General features: G+C 41.2%; 1 protein-coding gene across 3 annotated transcripts in view; it reads right to left on the reverse strand.

Annotated features, from left to right (window-relative positions):
• Positions 1-17,633, reverse strand: part of REPS2 (RALBP1 associated Eps domain containing 2) — a 94,613-nt gene that overhangs the window by 54,885 nt on the left and 22,095 nt on the right. For 2 of the 3 annotated variants that reach the window (XM_071556712.1, XM_071556622.1), the window contains exons 2-4: positions 4,376-4,499; positions 2,055-2,203; positions 406-529 (exon numbers count right to left, since the gene is read on the reverse strand). In XM_071556712.1, the coding sequence (XP_071412813.1) occupies positions 406-529; positions 2,055-2,203; positions 4,376-4,499 (397 nt within the window). Of the gene's footprint in view, positions 1-405; positions 530-2,054; positions 2,204-4,375; positions 4,500-14,491; positions 14,574-17,633 lie in introns of those variants that run through there. The other variant, XM_071556806.1, reaches the window with a different exon arrangement.

Genomic DNA, 17,633 nt, shown 5'->3' on the forward strand with positions numbered 1-17,633 from the left:
ATTATTTCTGTTACAAAACCAGAGAGATTATTATCCTTTCCTGCAAAGGAAGGTTCACTTCCAATTTGAAAATTAGTATGTGGCTAATGAAACCAAAAGCATCATGCACTCTGTCTTGCAAGCACTTGCCTTGCAAGCTCTCTGCCACTTGGATATATTGCATGTAGTCTTGTCAGAGATTCAGTATTAGCATTTGTGAGATCACACGTAAATCTAATTTAATTTAACAGAAGACAGGATTGAACAGTCAAAATAAGTTATCAAATAATTTTCCAAAACACAAATCCAATTAAATTTTAAAATCATTAGGCTGATTGTCAGTTGCATTTGGAATTTGAATACTTCTGATAAAGAAAAAAAAACCAAAATAATTGAATACAGTGTGCATCACAATTTTTATCCTACCTCCATGCTGCTGCTCCAGCCCACTCCTTGCTTTACCATATCCATAAGTTACGGGTATTCTCTGGTAAGTAGATGGAGAAGCAGGAGGTGAGCAGATTGGAGACATTGGAGGAGAGTTGGGTTCCTATTTCAAAAACATACCAACACAAAATACAATTCTGAGACATAAGAAACAACTAAACAATGCTGCACAGTGATGCAAATGCATATAGTATAATGGACCAAGAAGAGGCAAAAGCTGCAGCATCCTCAGGCCCTTTATTTCCAAGAAAAGGCATCTTAAAATAGAAAAGACAGACTTTCGTACTGAGCCTTCTTTCTAGGGGCACAGCATGCCAGTCCCATAGCAAAGCTTTACAATGACCAGCTCAAGATATTTTACTTCCAAAGATGCCTAAAGAAGCACACATTTAAGGCTCAGGATGAGTAGGTATCTTTGAATTTACATATTTAGTGTGAGTTAGTGTGAGTGCATTCACTGTGGGAGCTCATTTTGCATATAAAAAAATGTACAAAATTTAAAAATATATCTGTGAATTGGTATTTTAAACATCCTGTGGATCTGTAGGTATCATTGGGTAACTACCCTAAAGCTTTCTCTTTCCTTTGACTTACTGAGATTGCTTGAGAAGCCAATGTAATCCTGAAAAAGTTAACTGAATACAAAAAAAATAAAGCATAACACAGATGGAGTCAGGGTTTTGAGGGCAGTGTTCTGCCTCAGTGTCAGTACACACAGACAGATAGGCATACATGCTCTTCTTCTTCCTCATTCTGTTATTCCACCTGTGTATCTTGTCATCAGCACACTCCTGCTGGTTGACCTCAGGCTGGGAATGCTGTTACTGACGCCAATGCACCGTGTGGTAAATGTGTGCGCATGTTTTAGGAAGATAAAGTGCTTCCACCAGGCACTCACCACATGACCTGATATGGTACCAGAGGAGGTGGTGTTGTGCCTGGGGAAAATTATGCAAATCATTATTTATGAAAACTATGAAGCACTGTGAAGTTTCTGGTATCTGAGCAAGTGCTCTCAACTCTCCTAGAGACAGCTAATACAAATCTCCCTTAGACAGCTTTATTAAACTGGCAACTTGGAACAACAGATGCTGAGACAATGTTTCACTGAAGACAAAAGAAAAGCTGATTTCTTCTGGACTGTTCCTTGGGGAGATTAGAATGAAAGAAAACCTGAAGGCCTTAGCCCACCTAGAAATAGTGGCTCATGATTCAACACCTCTTCTCCAGTTAAGTGTTTCTGTAGGGACTAAGGACTATATTGGCCATGGAAAAATCAATCACTTTCCTGTTCTGTTTCATAGACAAGATTTCTCTCTGCTGCTCCTTCCTGGTCCTCTCCAAGAAAAAGCAGTGGATTAAGTAAGACAATGCTGAAGGAACTTACATAGAATACTTATAGGGCTAACAGGCTTATACGAGCTCATACAGAGAATTTTCTTCAGGGAAGCAACTGGGATGCATCAAAACCCGAACACGGACATAATGGGGGTTATTTGCACATCAGGAGTTCATCTCCTATCTAGTATTCAAAAACTGTAAACCCATGTGAGTGTAACCATTTACAGAACTGGACGCAAAAGGAGGTTGCATAGAGACATACTGGCCTGAAGGAGACAAGCCATTACCTGTTTGTCCCCTTCATCTGTTCTTTTGTAGGAATTTTTTTCCAAAGTTGAATGTGGAATCTGAAATTTAACTCCATGGAGTTCTGCTGGAGTTCCATAACGAATGTCAGTGTCATTTTTCAGCGCCATAAATCGTGGCAGAGGTAATTCTTTATTAAAGGAAAGAAAAATTCAATTGAGACTACACAACACCAGAAGCACTTTGAGCAGAATTGTATTTCAAAACCTTTGAAAAGTTTATCTATAAAAGACCAGTATTAGTATTTTGGAACATTTCTAAGTTTCAAACTCGTTTGATTATGTCTTAAAAATGCGAATGTTACACAAATCTATATTCTTAACTTATAGCTTAATATATAATCTCTTCATGCAAAAAGAATAAGTCCGTGCACATTATTAAAGCAAGCGCCAAACTCATTTCCTGCCTTCAAAACCTTGCCTGTAATGAAAAGAATAGTTTCCCACAGAAACTGTGGGACCGATGAACTAATCACTCAAGATCACAGAATCCTCAACACTGCCATCATAAAAGGAACAAATTAAAAATGGTAGGGTTCAGAGATCACACCAAGACCTAGTGAGACGACTGTGTCAAAAGGTCCCATGTTGCGTCTGCTGTGCAGAGGAGGACAGTGACACTTTGTCACTCTTTAATACAATTCCCAATTATTTTGAAGAAACACCATTTATTTTTGTGCACAGTCACCCTGAAAAGATCAATACAATTAAAACTAACAGAATGCTCAAAACCAAGTAAAGCCATTCATCACCTCTGTAATCATTTACACCTACAGCAACTACCAGGAAGAGTAAACATAACTCACTCCACTCTAAAGGCACTCATATATTTTTAGAGAAAATGCAGTTAGCACTGGAAGCATTTTTACTGAAATTTTACCGAAACAGTAAATAAGCAGGATATCAATACAAGGACTGCAAGGACCCCTTTTCATATTTGTGGACTGTTTGCAGATACTGGACTTGTAAAACACACACAGTAAAGCTCTGTTCAGGTTTTTAATTTAGTCTCTTGGGGGTTTTTTGGTTTGTGGGATTTTTGCTTTTTTTTTTTAATTAATATCGTTTAAAAGGACAGCAGTGAAATAGAGTGCACAGGCTGTCTGTAAGGAAAACTGACAAATCCAGGCTGCCCCTCTTCACCCTTGGTTTAAACTGCTGTTCGAGCAAGGCACTGAATCAAACTGTGCTGGCTGCATCTGATCCCCTCCACGTGGTCAGGAACTCTGGACCATAGGAGCTCACAGAGCTCTGCATGTGCTTGTCATTCTGGCTTTTCCCTCCTTGGGATGGGGCAGGCCTGGGAACCCCCTCTCTGCCTTGTAACACAAGTGAATTTTACATTTCATTGTCCTTACCAGGGACAGCAGAGCAAAAACTGTGCTGGGAGCAGTGACCAGACTGCAAGGCTGTAGGCAGGTCCTGCCTTCGGACCTTCTCTGATCTTGCAGCTGGCTGCATTGCTCCTTCAGCAGGATGGTGCCAAACACTCTTTCCCAAAGCACAGCCTCAGGGCATGGGTGGAATGCCCACCCGGGATATGGGAGCTAAGGGTTCAAATCTGTTCCAGCTGAAGCAAATAGCCACATTTTGAAGTCTGAGCTCTGCTGAGGCAAGACCATGGAGTTCCTTCCATTTAGTTGCTATCAAGGTTTTGCAGCTAAAAGGGACCTGCTTTGCGTCTTCATCACTTGAGTTTCATAAGACACTTTCAAGAAGTGTTTTTCTCCATCAAAAATGGTGTATTTAATATTATTGTCAGTTCACCGGGAAGAAAAAACTAGTTAAAAATATATCTAACACACATTTTCATATGCAGTTGTAATATGATATGAAGTATTATGATTTTGTCACCATTACCCATTTATTTCCACAGGATTATTTGCTAAAACAGATGAGTGTTACAAGCTGCCCTGCACAGAGGGACTCCTTGACCTGGCCACATCCCCCACAACATGCCTCACCCGAAGCAGCTATCTGCTCTCACTCTGGTCAGCTGTCAAGATGAGAGGCTGAAGGTGAGAGAGAAATGCAACTCCAGTGCTGATCAATGGTCATTCCTGCCATTCTTTTGTAATGCCTTTTCCAGAGGGAAGATGCCATTTCAGCTCTGCCACACATGTAAACTCACTTCCATTTTCTACCAGTCACTTAAAGCATGTAACTTTACCTTCTACTCTTTCTCTGCTCCCTAAAATTGCTCACAGACGTGCAAGAAGAGGTTAACCACCACAGAGAGCTGACAAGCATTAAAGAAAGTGAGAAAAAACTGCACAGTGCTGCAAGCAAAATTTGCTACTTACCATTCTTAATGCTCTCAATCCGTACTGGGAACCCTGACTGTGCTGCTGCAATTAACTTCAAAGCAATATAAAATTGAGCAGGACCAAAATAACCCACACGCTTGGCTCCACAAACTTCTGTAATCTAAGAGAGAGGAGACACGTTGTTGGTTAAATGTATTTCACACTTCTAGGGAATGTCAACACTTCTACATAAACAAAGGAAAAACTCTTTAAAAAGACAAAATGTTTTTTGCATTTGAAATTTTCTACTAAGCATATTGTTTCAACTCAGGACATTAGTATACCAGAAACAGGCTGGTAGTTGTTATGCTATCCTGAAACAAGTTAGGGGAGTCTCATACTACGTAAGATTTTAAAAGCAGAGGAAACAATAACTTCTTTAGGAGTCTCTCACTAAAACATTTCCACTGCAGAAGCTATGGTATGTTCAGAAAATTGTACTTAACACTAGCCCTTACAGCAATAATTCAGACAATAACTGGAACATAAGCACAACATAAGAAATATCCCAGCACACCACCTGAGCAAACTTTTTTTGAGTGAAAAATTAACATGGTCTGAGAACTGAAGTTTAAATTCTATATATAATTCACTATTTGCTTCACTCAGCCACCTCTGTGAAGCGAACAGCTCCATCTTCACACGCTCAGACAACAGCTAAACAAACAGCTATCAGCAGGTTTACAGCACAGGCGCCAGCTCTCCCATGCCTGGAGCTCCCAGATGTTCACAAACAATCTCAAATGGGCACTGAGGTTAGAATAAAAGCCCATTTGCCCCAGACAGAAAGGAAAGCCTCGAATTGATTTCCTGAAAATACACCTAGAGTAGCAATGTCTCTTGGCTGGCAAGGTGCAGCCTCCGTGTGGGACAGCAGAACAGTCATGGCTATCCATGGGCAAGTGCTGCTCTCTGAAAAACACTCCCAAGCTACAACAGCATGACAGAAGGTATTCCCATATTGTATATAAGCAAATAGCACAAATTAATAGCCTATTTTTTCTAATATATATATATATACAAACACACACACACATACATACACACAGTGGCAAAACTCAGGTGAAACAATTACTGAAAAAAAAAAGTTTTGGAATGGTAATTCTTACTAATCAAAGAAAACTCTCTTCAGCCAAACTCTTCCCTGGATGTGGCCCCTGCTTTGACAGAATGAGCTATGGTTATCTTCTCTTCCTGCGAGTTTCAGACTTGATCACAAGACACATCAAGCAGTTTTTTCTCTTACTGCTTGATGAAAAGGGAGACTGAACCTCTGTATAAGGACAGCTCCAACTAACCAGCAGCATTTGCCATTCTCTTCCCTCTACTTATCTTCTTTCTTTAGTCACTCCGATCTTTTTTTATTCCACCCTTCCCTCTATCACTGGCCTTGCTTCTTTTATGTTCCAGTGGGAATGCAGGGCACTTGGGATGTGCCCTAGATGGATGGTGCCAAAACATAGTAAGAATGTGAGTGTGCCAGGCAGGAAGAGGAGGTGTGGAATTTCTTGGAGAAGAGCTGTGCCCCATCCAGGGCACAGGAAGGAGTCAAGCACATTTCATCACCTCAGTAGACAGCACTATAAAGACCCTGGTTTTGCAGAGCACTCTCCCCAGCATAGGGAGCAGCACTGTCCACTGTGGGGTTGATCCTGCTGTATCAGTGGGTCCCCCAACAGCAGCCTACCAGGGTCCCATGGCAGGAACTGACACCACAGGGGGATGCCCATAGTGCTGTGGGAAGAGCACTTGGCTGTCTGCTTAGAGTACAGGTGTGCTGTCACACCAGCTGATCACACCACCTGCCCTGGTCTGGGAGGGCAGGGCAGAACACCAGTATCCTTTCTGAGCTCCAAAGCAGATTTCTTCCTCCTGTCCCCAGATGCTCCTAATTCATTTAGTCCTGCTGCCCAAACCACATGCTCCTCCACAGTTCCTTCCCCATCAGCAGACCTGGATCTGTCTGATGCAGTGGTGTGGAGCACAGATGACTGGACTTGAGCCTGGACACGGAACATGCACAACAGCTGCAGTTCAGACTGCTCCCCATGGGCACAAGTGCCCAGGCACTCCAGGCCCTGACAGCTCTGGGGACAGCACTGCTGTGGCAGGTATGTGGGAAGCACTTGGGTTATTCAAGAACCTGGGGAAAAGAAGATGGACATGAGGCATAACTAAGCTGAAATTCAATTTGGATACACAGCTCTGGGCTGTTATGGGAGACATTTGTTAAACACAGTTCAGCACTCAATAAGGCAGTCGGCAAAAGCCAAGCAGGCACTGGCACTCCTGTCAAGGGTTGGGTGCTCCCCTCCTGCATGACAGTGCCTGGGATAGCACCTGGCGTGGTACAGAAATGGTACACAAAATCCCTGGGTGTTCTGGGGTGTATCCTATAGGGATTTTTCTTCTCTTGGGCTCTTTTCCTGCCATGGCTATGCTTCTTGCTGTGCCTACACTTGCTGACACAGAGCAACAGCATTACTGTGATGTGTGTTTCTGCTTGCTGGCTGCTGGAAAAAGGCAATACTGACCAATTGGAACTTTCAGATAGGGATCTGAGATGCTACTATCTTCCTGAAAAGACCTAATTTGCCATATTTATTTATATTTTCCATATATCAATTCCTGTGAGTTAAGTTTTCTTGTATTTTCTATACTTTGAAATATTAAGGTCGTTGAATGCTATAAATGCTCTGCTTGCTCCTCATATGGAAACACGAGCATTTTCTTCTGAATAAGAACAGTAAAAATTTTTATCAAGGGCATAACACCCCTCAAAAATACGATGTGGTTTCTCAAGCACACTTTTAGCCAACCAGCCTGAAAAGTGCCACTCTGCAATCCTGCTTTTTGATGATAACAACAGAAATTAAATGTGTAGACACAAGCATCTCTGTTATTTGTGCCACCAGATTCTGAGCTTTGTTAATGGTCTGAAGCAAAAGATGGAAGCTGACAGAGGAGTCAAATTTATTACGCAATTAATTGTAGGTATTTATATAGATTAATTTCAGGTACAGGCATTCACATTCGTCAGGTTCCTTGTACAGTTGAAAGAGACGGTCTGGAGTTCTTCCAGACAGCATTTCACATTATCTGGATCAGGACCCTGCTTAGGGCTGCAAACAGGAGCAGGCTGTCTCTCCAGCAACCACAGAGGCTGGTGGCAGATTAGCCTTATCCAAAAGTAATTCCTCAGAACATGCTGCCCGCTCAAATTTCCACAGCAGCTTAAACAGAACACTGCACTATTTTTTTGTTTCCTGGTTTTACCTTTCACAGGGTCAGTGCACACAGCTTTTTGATGGCCAGATTACATTAAACGATGTGCAATTCTGAAATCTGGCCAGTTTTTGTGATATACTATTAGGAGTCTCCAAGATCCATCTGAATTAAGGGTATTGCATACAAATGTGATATAGTAGTTTTTAATTTAAATACTTTCCTGTTGTCAGTTTGGGCTGCATACTTTTCAGCAAGCCAGCAAGGAAAGAACTGGTATTTTTTGCTCATGTACTGCTAAACAGACAACACATAAATCAAAAAACTTGCATACCTTGACACTTGAAGGGATTTTGATATGGAATTATTGATGGTCAATTTATATTACAATTTTTCTTTTAATTCTTCAGCAGAAAACTGTAGTCCTCTAGTGATGGCCAAATACTGAAGAAAATATTTGGAAATAATTGAAGCAAAGTATTGGAAACAATTTTTCATGGTGGCAGCTTGCAGGTATTGTTTGTTAAATCTAATCTCACGAAGGACAACATAGTCCAAAATCACAGGAATCACAGAATAGATGGGACTGGAAGAGATCTCTGGAGATCATCTAGTCCCATCTCCTTGCTACAGCTTCACCTAGAGCTGCTTGCACAGGATTATGCCCAGGTGGGTTTCAAGTACCTCCAGGGGAGATGTTCCAGTTCTCTGTCATCTTCACAGTGAAGAAGTTTTTCCTCATATTCAGATGGAACTCTGTTTCACTTTGTTCCTGTTGCCCCTTGTCCTGTTACTGGGCACCACTGAGAAGCCTGGCTCCACCCTCTTGACACCCAACCTTCTGATACTTACACACATTGATAAAACCCCCTCTCCATCTCCGCTTCTCCAGGCAAAACAGGCCCAGCTCCCTCAGCCTTTCCTTGTAAGAGATGCTCCAGTCTCCTAGTCATCTTTGGAGAAGTGATGCTTGAACATTAACCACTTGGCCCCACTCCCTACCTTCTAGAGCTCCAACCCATGGGATTCTTCCAAGCAGGTCCTTTAAGAAGCTAAAGCTCACTCTCCTGAAATCCAGGGCTGGGATCCTACTTATTGCCTGGCTTCTTCCCCACAGAATCCTGAATTCTACCATTTCATGGTCATTGCAGCCAACACTGTCCCCAGCCTGCAAGTCCCAAACCAGTCCTCCTTTGTTTATTAGCACAGGGTCCAGCAGCACACCTCTCCTTGCTGGCTCCTCCACCACTTGTATCAAAAAGTTGTCACCAGTGCAGGAATCTCCTGGACTGTGTGTGCCCAGTTGTGCTGTCTTTCCAGCACATGTCAGGGTGGTTGAAGAAGGTGGAGAATGAGAACCAAGGCTTGTGATTGTTGGGCTAATGTAGAAGGCCTCATCAACACCCACAACAGTGTCACCAATGTTAGCCTGTCCCTCAGTTCTGACCCATATGTTCTCACTTCTTCATCCATAGCTCTGGGCAGAGTTCAATACATTCTACTTGTTCTCTCAGATTAAGAGCAACTCCACTACCTCATCTTGCTGGCCTGTCTTTCTTATAAAATACACAGCCATCCATGACAGTGTTCCAGTCACAGCAAATTGATCTGTTCAATAGTTTGTGAGGCAAGAACACTATGCTAAGTGCACTGAGTTTACACTTACTGCAAGGTCTAACTACTTATGTGAAACAATTCTCAGGTCATTTGCCAATGTTGCCAATGAAGGTAAAAAGTTCATTTCACACAACATGTGAAAACAACATTTCTCAGAGAAGAATGAAAAACCACAGTGTCTAATCTTGTGCTTTTTCACTGTCAGTCCTGGAACAGCACCTCATTTCAATGGGATTTCAGCAGACAGCCTTAACACACGTTATGTAAATGAAATACACCACCTTCCCTAGAAAGCATTCATAAGACAAGGAGAAAGAACAAGATCTAGATGCCTGTACACCTTCTGATAGCAAAGAAGTTTTTCTATGGTTGTAGAAACATGTACTTTTTAATATGTACTAAAAAAACAGATCTCCAATTCATAAATATTAAAATTTACAATGTAGTTAGGAGGTGTTTGGAAGGGTGTCTGTTTTCAACTACTGTTCTCCATGCAAACTTCTAATAGAAAAGCTTTACATCTTCAGGTACTGGAACACAAAGCAATTTTTTGTAATTTTTTATCCAGTCACTTCTCTGACTGACAACAAGTGTTATTTTTATAATTCCTCCTTGAAGACATCCCACATGAAGCAGCTTTTCCCAGCACAATCTGACATTGTTCCAGCTTTCTCCAGTTCTCTCCAAACAAGTTTCCACTGCATTCTCCAAGAGCAATGACCTTGCAAACATGCTGGGCAGGTCTAACTTAGACTGCAAGAGCTAAACTTCAGCTCTAGGCTCATATTCCATTCCTGAAGTTTGTTTTCCATAAATAAAACAAGGAGTAAAATCAGAAATAACTATACCATAATCCTATGGACAGGCTGAGACATTCATACTGCAGCCTCAAAGGAAAGTTTTCAGCTGTAAGGCAAAGGTAAACCCGGGATTTTTGCTTTTTCATTGAGCCATTAGCACTGCTGTGGCATCCTCTGGATCAAGCTGGCACGCAGTTTTTGTCTGTTCTCTGCCACTCCGTTGCTACCTGCCACACAGATGGTCACTGCTTGTCATGTCTGGGCAAACCCAGCTCAAAGGTGCTCATATCTCCAATTGGGTTGTGAGACCCTGTGAGAGCACACGTAAACTGAATCATGCAAACTGAGCAAAAGTCAACTTACGTGGAAGGAAAAAAAAAATGGATGTCACTGGCTCCTATGTTAAAGTTTTCTCACTGCGCTTTCCATCTCAGCCTAGACTCAAAGTGCAGTTTTTTCACTCATCCTTGCTCAGTCTAGAAGGAGGTAGAAATATTTTCCAGTTCATCAACTGCCTCTGACTATTAAGGAATGTGTTGAAAACCCTTTGCTGTTCCCCCATGCACGCCTCACCCAGTGCTCTGCGAAGGACAGCCAGCTGTGACGCCACCACTCAGACCTCAACCACACAGCGACCTCAGGCTCCCTTCTGGGTCAACCACCCGCTTATAACTGTTTCAAAGACAAATATTTAGAGCAGTGGCTTATCAACAGCTTATCTCAAAATTGTGTTGTGCATCTGACCCACTTCAACCTTTTTTTTTAAACTTGTGTTTATAGATTCTTTGATCTGCTTGTTACAGACAAGTTTTGCTACATTCTTAAACAGGTATTTCTCTCTGAACAGATCATTGTTCAGATATTTGTAAAACTACCTGGAGCCCAGGGCTATGTATCTATTTCTTCATTATTCAAAGCAAAGTAAGAAACAACACATTCTGGATCCAGCACGATTACTGCCTGGGAAGGCAATAGGTAAAGGAACATATTGGAGCTGTTACATACCCAGCTGTACATAGGAAGAGACTCTGCTATGCTTTACATTCTTTAGCTCTCTTTCATATAAGTGGTATTTCTGTAACTATTTATTTTACTCTGTCATCTTGTCTGTTAAAAGACGTGGTTTAAGCTCTGCACAATCATCACTTGACATTTAAGAACACGTAATTATATGCTGCAAAGCAAGTTATTGCTAAATGGCCAAAGCTTATCAACCTCATTTAACAGAGTGGTAAAAGCACCAGAGATTATCAACCCCATGAGTTAGGCAAAAAACATCAGGGCTTCCCTACAATCCCTCCTCATGGCACGACCCAGAACCACTCACATCTGCCTGCACTGTGTGCTCCACGTGCCACGGCACCTTTGCACATCTCGGAGGAAAGCACTTCCCTTCAGGAACAAGGGAACACTTTTCCATCAGCTCCAAGCAGAACATTTTATGCCAACACCAAGAACTGCAAGGCTTACGACCCAGTGCCTGCTTGCACACGCACGCATGTGCAGCCACCAACTGAACTGCATGAAACAAGCACTAAAATTAGTTTCAAACAACTCTGAGTCTCACACTGAAGCTTAACAGCAGCAGTATTTTATGTACTAGAAAACGTTGATTCCTGAGCAGAGGTCAAAAAACCCTCCAACCTGAAACGCATCTGTTTGCAATCAGGAAAGAGCCTTGTGAGCAGGAGCAGGGCAGTCATACTCTGCCAGTGCAAGAGTCTGTCCAGTCCTCTGTCTCCTGTCACAGTGAGCTGCAGGTGCCTGTGGAAACTCGTGCATGTGAATCATGCAGTACTTCTCCTCATGGAGGAAGACTTGTAATGCCAGCACACCATGTCACAAAAATATTGATCTGAATTGTGCAGCTACCAGGACATGAGTCAGCACTGATAATCAAAAGACTTCAATTATTAAAGAGTGTTAGCAAGAAAAAGTCTGCCAGGGAATAAAGGCTGCTGATGCTAATATTTATAACTGCTGAAACATTCCTGAAAGAAATGCCATCTCCCATGTACAATCTTTTCTCTTTAATACACAAAGGCTACTCAATCATGTACATGGATGTCATGTGGAAAAGGTGGACACTTTCATCTCATGCCAGTCTTGTTGGGGGATTTAAGAACCCCTATTCTTGAGAATTACCTGCAAGGTACCATACCAAGTAAATAATTTTCATGATAGCAGTGCCCACAGCATTAGGTCAGAGGTTGTTTTATACACTTGCTGATACTTCAATCAGTCTCTCCTTTGAAAGAAAATCCTAGCACAACCTTCACTAACCACATGCCTTTAGGAGTATGTGAAAAGCCTGCGGGGGTGAAAGAGATGAAGTAAATTATTTTCAAAACCTCCTTGCCTTTTTCTTCTCACTATCTGGAAAGCAAATGCTCCAAGAACAGCATTCATCCACCTAAAATTGTTCTGCGTTTCATATTGACAAGTTTGTATCAAATTTGTATTAAAGAGGTCAATAAATATAGCACGTATCAATAAATGTGAATATGAGTATGAGTGAAATTTTAGTTAAGCTTGAAACACAGAAATAAAAAGCTTGAAAACAGGTTACTCCAGCTTTAAGAACTTGGCATATGGATACCAACAAGCAGTCCAGATTTTTTATAAAAGTATGAGTCCACTCATTCACTGAACTGTTTCACATTCTTTGTAGGTTATCAGTTCTGCAGCATCTGGATATGGCAAAGCAAATATTCAGCAGGTCACTCTCTGAAATGCTGCATGCACAGCCTTGCCAAAATCACTGTTAAAACCTGAAAAACCTAAGAAAACTCCAAAGTAGACAGAATTGTGATGGTTGCTTTATCTGCCTTTCAAATCTTACTGTGGAAGCAAGGGAGTAAACAAAATGTCTTAAGTCAAATGGCAAGTACAGAGCAGTCACACCATCCCACCCTAACAAGTAGACTGCAGGAAGTTTGCACAGCAGTTATCCAAATTTTTTCTGATGCAAGTCCCTTCCAAGAGCATTTCATTCTCTTGGACATGAACTCGTAAAGCCCATTCTATGGAAGGTTAACACTAAGTCTTATACACTGCAAATATGGTTCTTTAAAGACACTAGTCATCCAAGGATTTCTGTTTATTTTCCTGCTCACTTCTCTTCCACAACCATATCTAGGGACATAATACCTCTAGAGAAGTTCCAGAACATGAGAGAAGAGAATCCAGACCCTCTAACTCTTGCCCACTCAGCAGAGATATTATTCTGAACCCCCTTGCCCATAAGCAATGGACACCGCAAAAGAAGCTTGATGGAGGTAGGAAGGAACTCTCTACACTGGAATTCGGCCAGGACTGGCACTAGGCCAACTGAAACACCCATCTGTTCCTAAAACTTTCACTTTCTGGAGGCTGAACTGAAAATAGTATCTAAACCTTACTACTAGTGAGAGAGAATGGGGAGTTCCTTTTTAACTCAAGTGGAAATGCCATGCTTTGCACAGGAGCTGCATCAGCCTCCTTTGGGAACGAAAATACAGGATGATCACAGGAACATTAAAGGACAATACTATTTTTAATCAGAGAAAATGTATATATCCTTGTGTTTTTGGCATTTTAGACCACTTCAGCTACCAAGTTGTTAAGTATTTCAGGAATACTTGACACAAGCAGCATATCTATTAGCATATTTTGATCTTGACAGTACATTTTCACTGACTTCAAATACAGCACTCATTTATAAGCTTGAGTTCATTATTTAGAATGACATTTATCATGAACTTCAATGTATTTCAAAATGCTTACTTTCTAAAATTTATTCAAAATGCTCTGTGTGTGTACATATACATGCAAAATTGAAATTATATGTAACTTGAACTCAGCCTTAAAAATCAAACCTTTGTAGGAAAAGTTTCTGTGATCTGTCCAAGTCTTTTTTATAAACAGAAAAATGGTCTCTCCATTGCTGCAGTTCAGATATGGATTAAAACACACATCCTGAGGAGGTTTTCATTAAAAAAATGAAAACACTGACATTTTATAATGGAGCATGAAGTCAATTATAATGCAAGACTTTCCAAGTCTGCACAAAACCATGTAACTGTTACTCATACCAAGAACCCTTACCCTACCTTTGTCAAATTTAAGTCTCTTAACAGTGCACCACAGACTCAGAAATCATAGATTTCTCAAAAGGAAAAGAAAATTCCCATTGGTTGGGTTGACATCACTTTTCTTTTTATTGAAGTCAAAATTCAGTTTGGGTATTACTCATACAAAACAAATGTGTGGTACAGAAAATTCCACTTCATTTTGACACAGCATGCAGTGCTGTTAGACAGGATTTACCTTGCCCTTTGAAGAAGTGAGCATTAATTGTTGCAACTTAACTCTTCAGTAAACGAATTGGGAAGCTCTGCAATACAATTCTGCTTTGTTCTCACATTGAAATACCGTCATCAAAAGCTTTGTGAAATATCACCCCATCACCCATAAAGATGGGCAAACTCACCTAAGGTGCAAAGAGTAACTTGGAATCAGCTGAATAAGTGTCAAGCTTTTAGCAGTAAGGAGATAACATCTATGATGTTTTATGAACAGACATCAAAATATCTTCTCAAATTCAGAGACCCTTTTAGCACCTATGGAAAAACAATGGAAATTGCTAGATAAATGCTAAAGTCAAAGTAAAATGAGGAAAATGGACAGAGAGGCACAAACTTTGTGAATATACAAAAATAAACCTCTATCAGAAATTTCTTCTGATACTTCCACTGTTAAAACTCAAGCCAAGGCTACCCAAAATATGTACACTTATGTAAACTCAAACCTTTCTTCTTATTCTGTCCAAGCAACTGCATTGCTAGGGATGAATCCTGGAAAACCAAGCTGTGTGAACTCACCACTAAGAGGTCTACAGGACTGCCTACAGATGGTACCACAGTATGCTCCTGCTGCCTGTACAACAGCTGCCTTATTATTTCCACATTTCTTTGCAACTACAAGGAAATACTTCAGGAGTTTCACTCTCAGATGCTATGCGAGGATAACAGTATGATCTGTTCCATTTGTAGGTGTTTTCACAGCTGAAAGCACACCAAGAGTGACCAACAGCAAACCTCATGACCATTACTATTATCTTTACATTCCCAGGAAAAAAACATTACTTATTTTGGAAGACAAACAGCCTTTTCTCACTGAGTGGGCTCCTACTTGATGGGACACAAGCCCTCCAGCCACCACTGCAGTCCTGATGCACACAATCACACACCTCATCCAAATTAGATATAAATAAATTCTACATCTTGGATCATAATCAAACAAGGCACCTCACTCTCTTCCCCTCTGCACAGGGACAAGACACTTAGATGTCGAGCCACACAGGCAAGAGTTTAAAATGGGATACAATTGGTTGCAGATGACAAGAGATAAACCAAAGAGGAATCTAAGGCTGTTTAGAAAGATTATGGAAGAACATCCAACGTTTACCTTTTCACATTATAGCGACAGCTTGCATCACTGCAGCACAAGACCTGTGAGGAAATTCTGAATCTTTTGAAGATTCTGAGTAAATGTGAGTTTCTGAGGTTTGAGTTCTATACGCAGAAATTCTACCCAAATAATGAAGTAGTCTTGGAAATTAAAAGCCATAGGCAGAGATGGCTCAGAGTCACTCCGGTCACTGGCAGTCATCAAAACTCCCCTTTCAGCTATCATCAGTATTTTGCTCATTTGCCAAGCTTTCTGGCCACCAGCAGCAGTAGCACCACCAACTGCAAGGACATTGATCCGTTCTTCAGGTTTTCTCCCACAAACGCTTACAAAATCCTTGCCCCAAGCTCAAGAGACTTCCACTTCTTCCCAAGCTGCCAACACAAGCACTTGCACAACACCCCTAGCAGCTCAAGGGACAGGCAGCCAGGCTGTACCCAAGAATGCCTGAGTGCAGACCTTCCACCTCCGTGAGCTCACATCCCTGAGTGAGGGTTCTCAGAGCAGTCTGGAAAACTACTCACTTGGAGATTTGCAAACAAAGAGTTAGAAAAAGGGTTAAAGCCAATGTTGCTCAGCTTTGCTTTAAAAAATATGCAATTGATTCAGCTTTCCCATGACTTTGGGACAAACACCTTAAAATGCCACCCTTAACAATTATTGAAAGAAATAACATTTTTTTTTAAAAAAGGCAGAGGTAAGGACCTCAAACATGAAAATTGAATTTTGTGCAGCCGTGCTGAACTGTGGATCAGTTGCACGTATTCCTTGAGCTCCAGCTGTCCATGGGATCCACAGGCCAACCTGCCAAAACCCCAAGGCAGACCAGCAGCAAAGGGTCAGGGCAGGGGAACATGCAGGTGCCTGGAGCACCTCTCAGCATTTTCATGCAGGAGGCATTCCCAAGGCATGCACCTAGGAAACATTCCCAGACCCCAGCAAAATACTGCGACCCAAACCCAACCAGTGACTGATACATAGCAGAGTTGGCCAAAAAAATACAGTACCAAAGTTATCAACTGCAGGTTTATGGATTTCACTGCAGAAAGCCTGGCACATGGACCAAAGCAGGATGGCCTCTCCTACACAAAACTCAGTTCATAGCAAGATTTGTCTACAAGACAAATCTTAAGTTAATCCCTCTGGATCTATTTATTTTCAGTGGGTTCCAGAAAAAAAAAAGGCAAAAAGAGGAAAGAAAAAGAATAAAGCTTTTCTTATATATTTTTGTCTGACATTTGTATTATCAGATTTTTTCACTCAGATGAGTGCTTACACACTCAGTTTAGCAACACCTTTATGCTTGTTTCTGTTAGGCTTTCCCCCCTAATCTTTAATTGCTTAAAACAACTTTAAGACCCAAATGTCAAAATATGCAAAATTAATTAATACCTAAATTAAGAACTCCAACTCCCTTGTAAAATCTTTCATAGCACTACACAAAGAGATAACTGTCCAGAATTAAATTTTAGCAGCATGGGCTTAAAGATTCAGCAAACTACTCAGCAAAACCTACTTTTTTTAAAACTTACAGAAATTAAATTCTGTGCATTAAAAAAGGAGACCAAAAGTGTTTTAAATTGTGTCTTTTCCAAAGCCCCCAAGGGAGAAACTGATGCAGCTTGTTTTCCAAGTCTTGATAGCAGAGTGAAGATTGGTGCAGTTTAAAATTAATTGACATATTATTAGGAGCATTGCACTCAATTGAAATGGGCATAATTCACTGACAAAGAGGTAAGTCAGGAGTGAAATTCTGTAAAGGGATTTTCTAACCACCGGGTCAGTGGCAATTTGTGTGGAACAGCTGAGACTGGTTCACTCTGGAAAGAAAAGAGTGACTAATGGCACAGCCAATTTCTCAGCTATCAGAGATGCTGCATGATCCATCACACGTCATTGCCAAGTCATTTCTGCCCAACTTTTCTCTCCTGTCCTCCAATAAAGATAATGATGGCATAACTTGCACTTGCAAGAGACTGTCAAAATTGCTTTGGGCTTCTAAGACGTGAATCATTCTCCACACAGGGTATCTGCTGCACTGCACCAGGGAACTCACAGCCTTGTACAGCTGAGGGGAGCAACCCAATGGCTGAGATTTGCAATAGGTACGCAAATCTGTTTAATTTCCCAGTTCTTGGCACAGCTTTCAACAAACATTTATG

The sequence above is a fragment of the Pithys albifrons genome, chromosome 1 (genome assembly GCF_047495875.1).
Source record: "Pithys albifrons albifrons isolate INPA30051 chromosome 1, PitAlb_v1, whole genome shotgun sequence".
NCBI classification, from domain to species: Eukaryota; Metazoa; Chordata; class Aves; order Passeriformes; family Thamnophilidae; genus Pithys; species Pithys albifrons.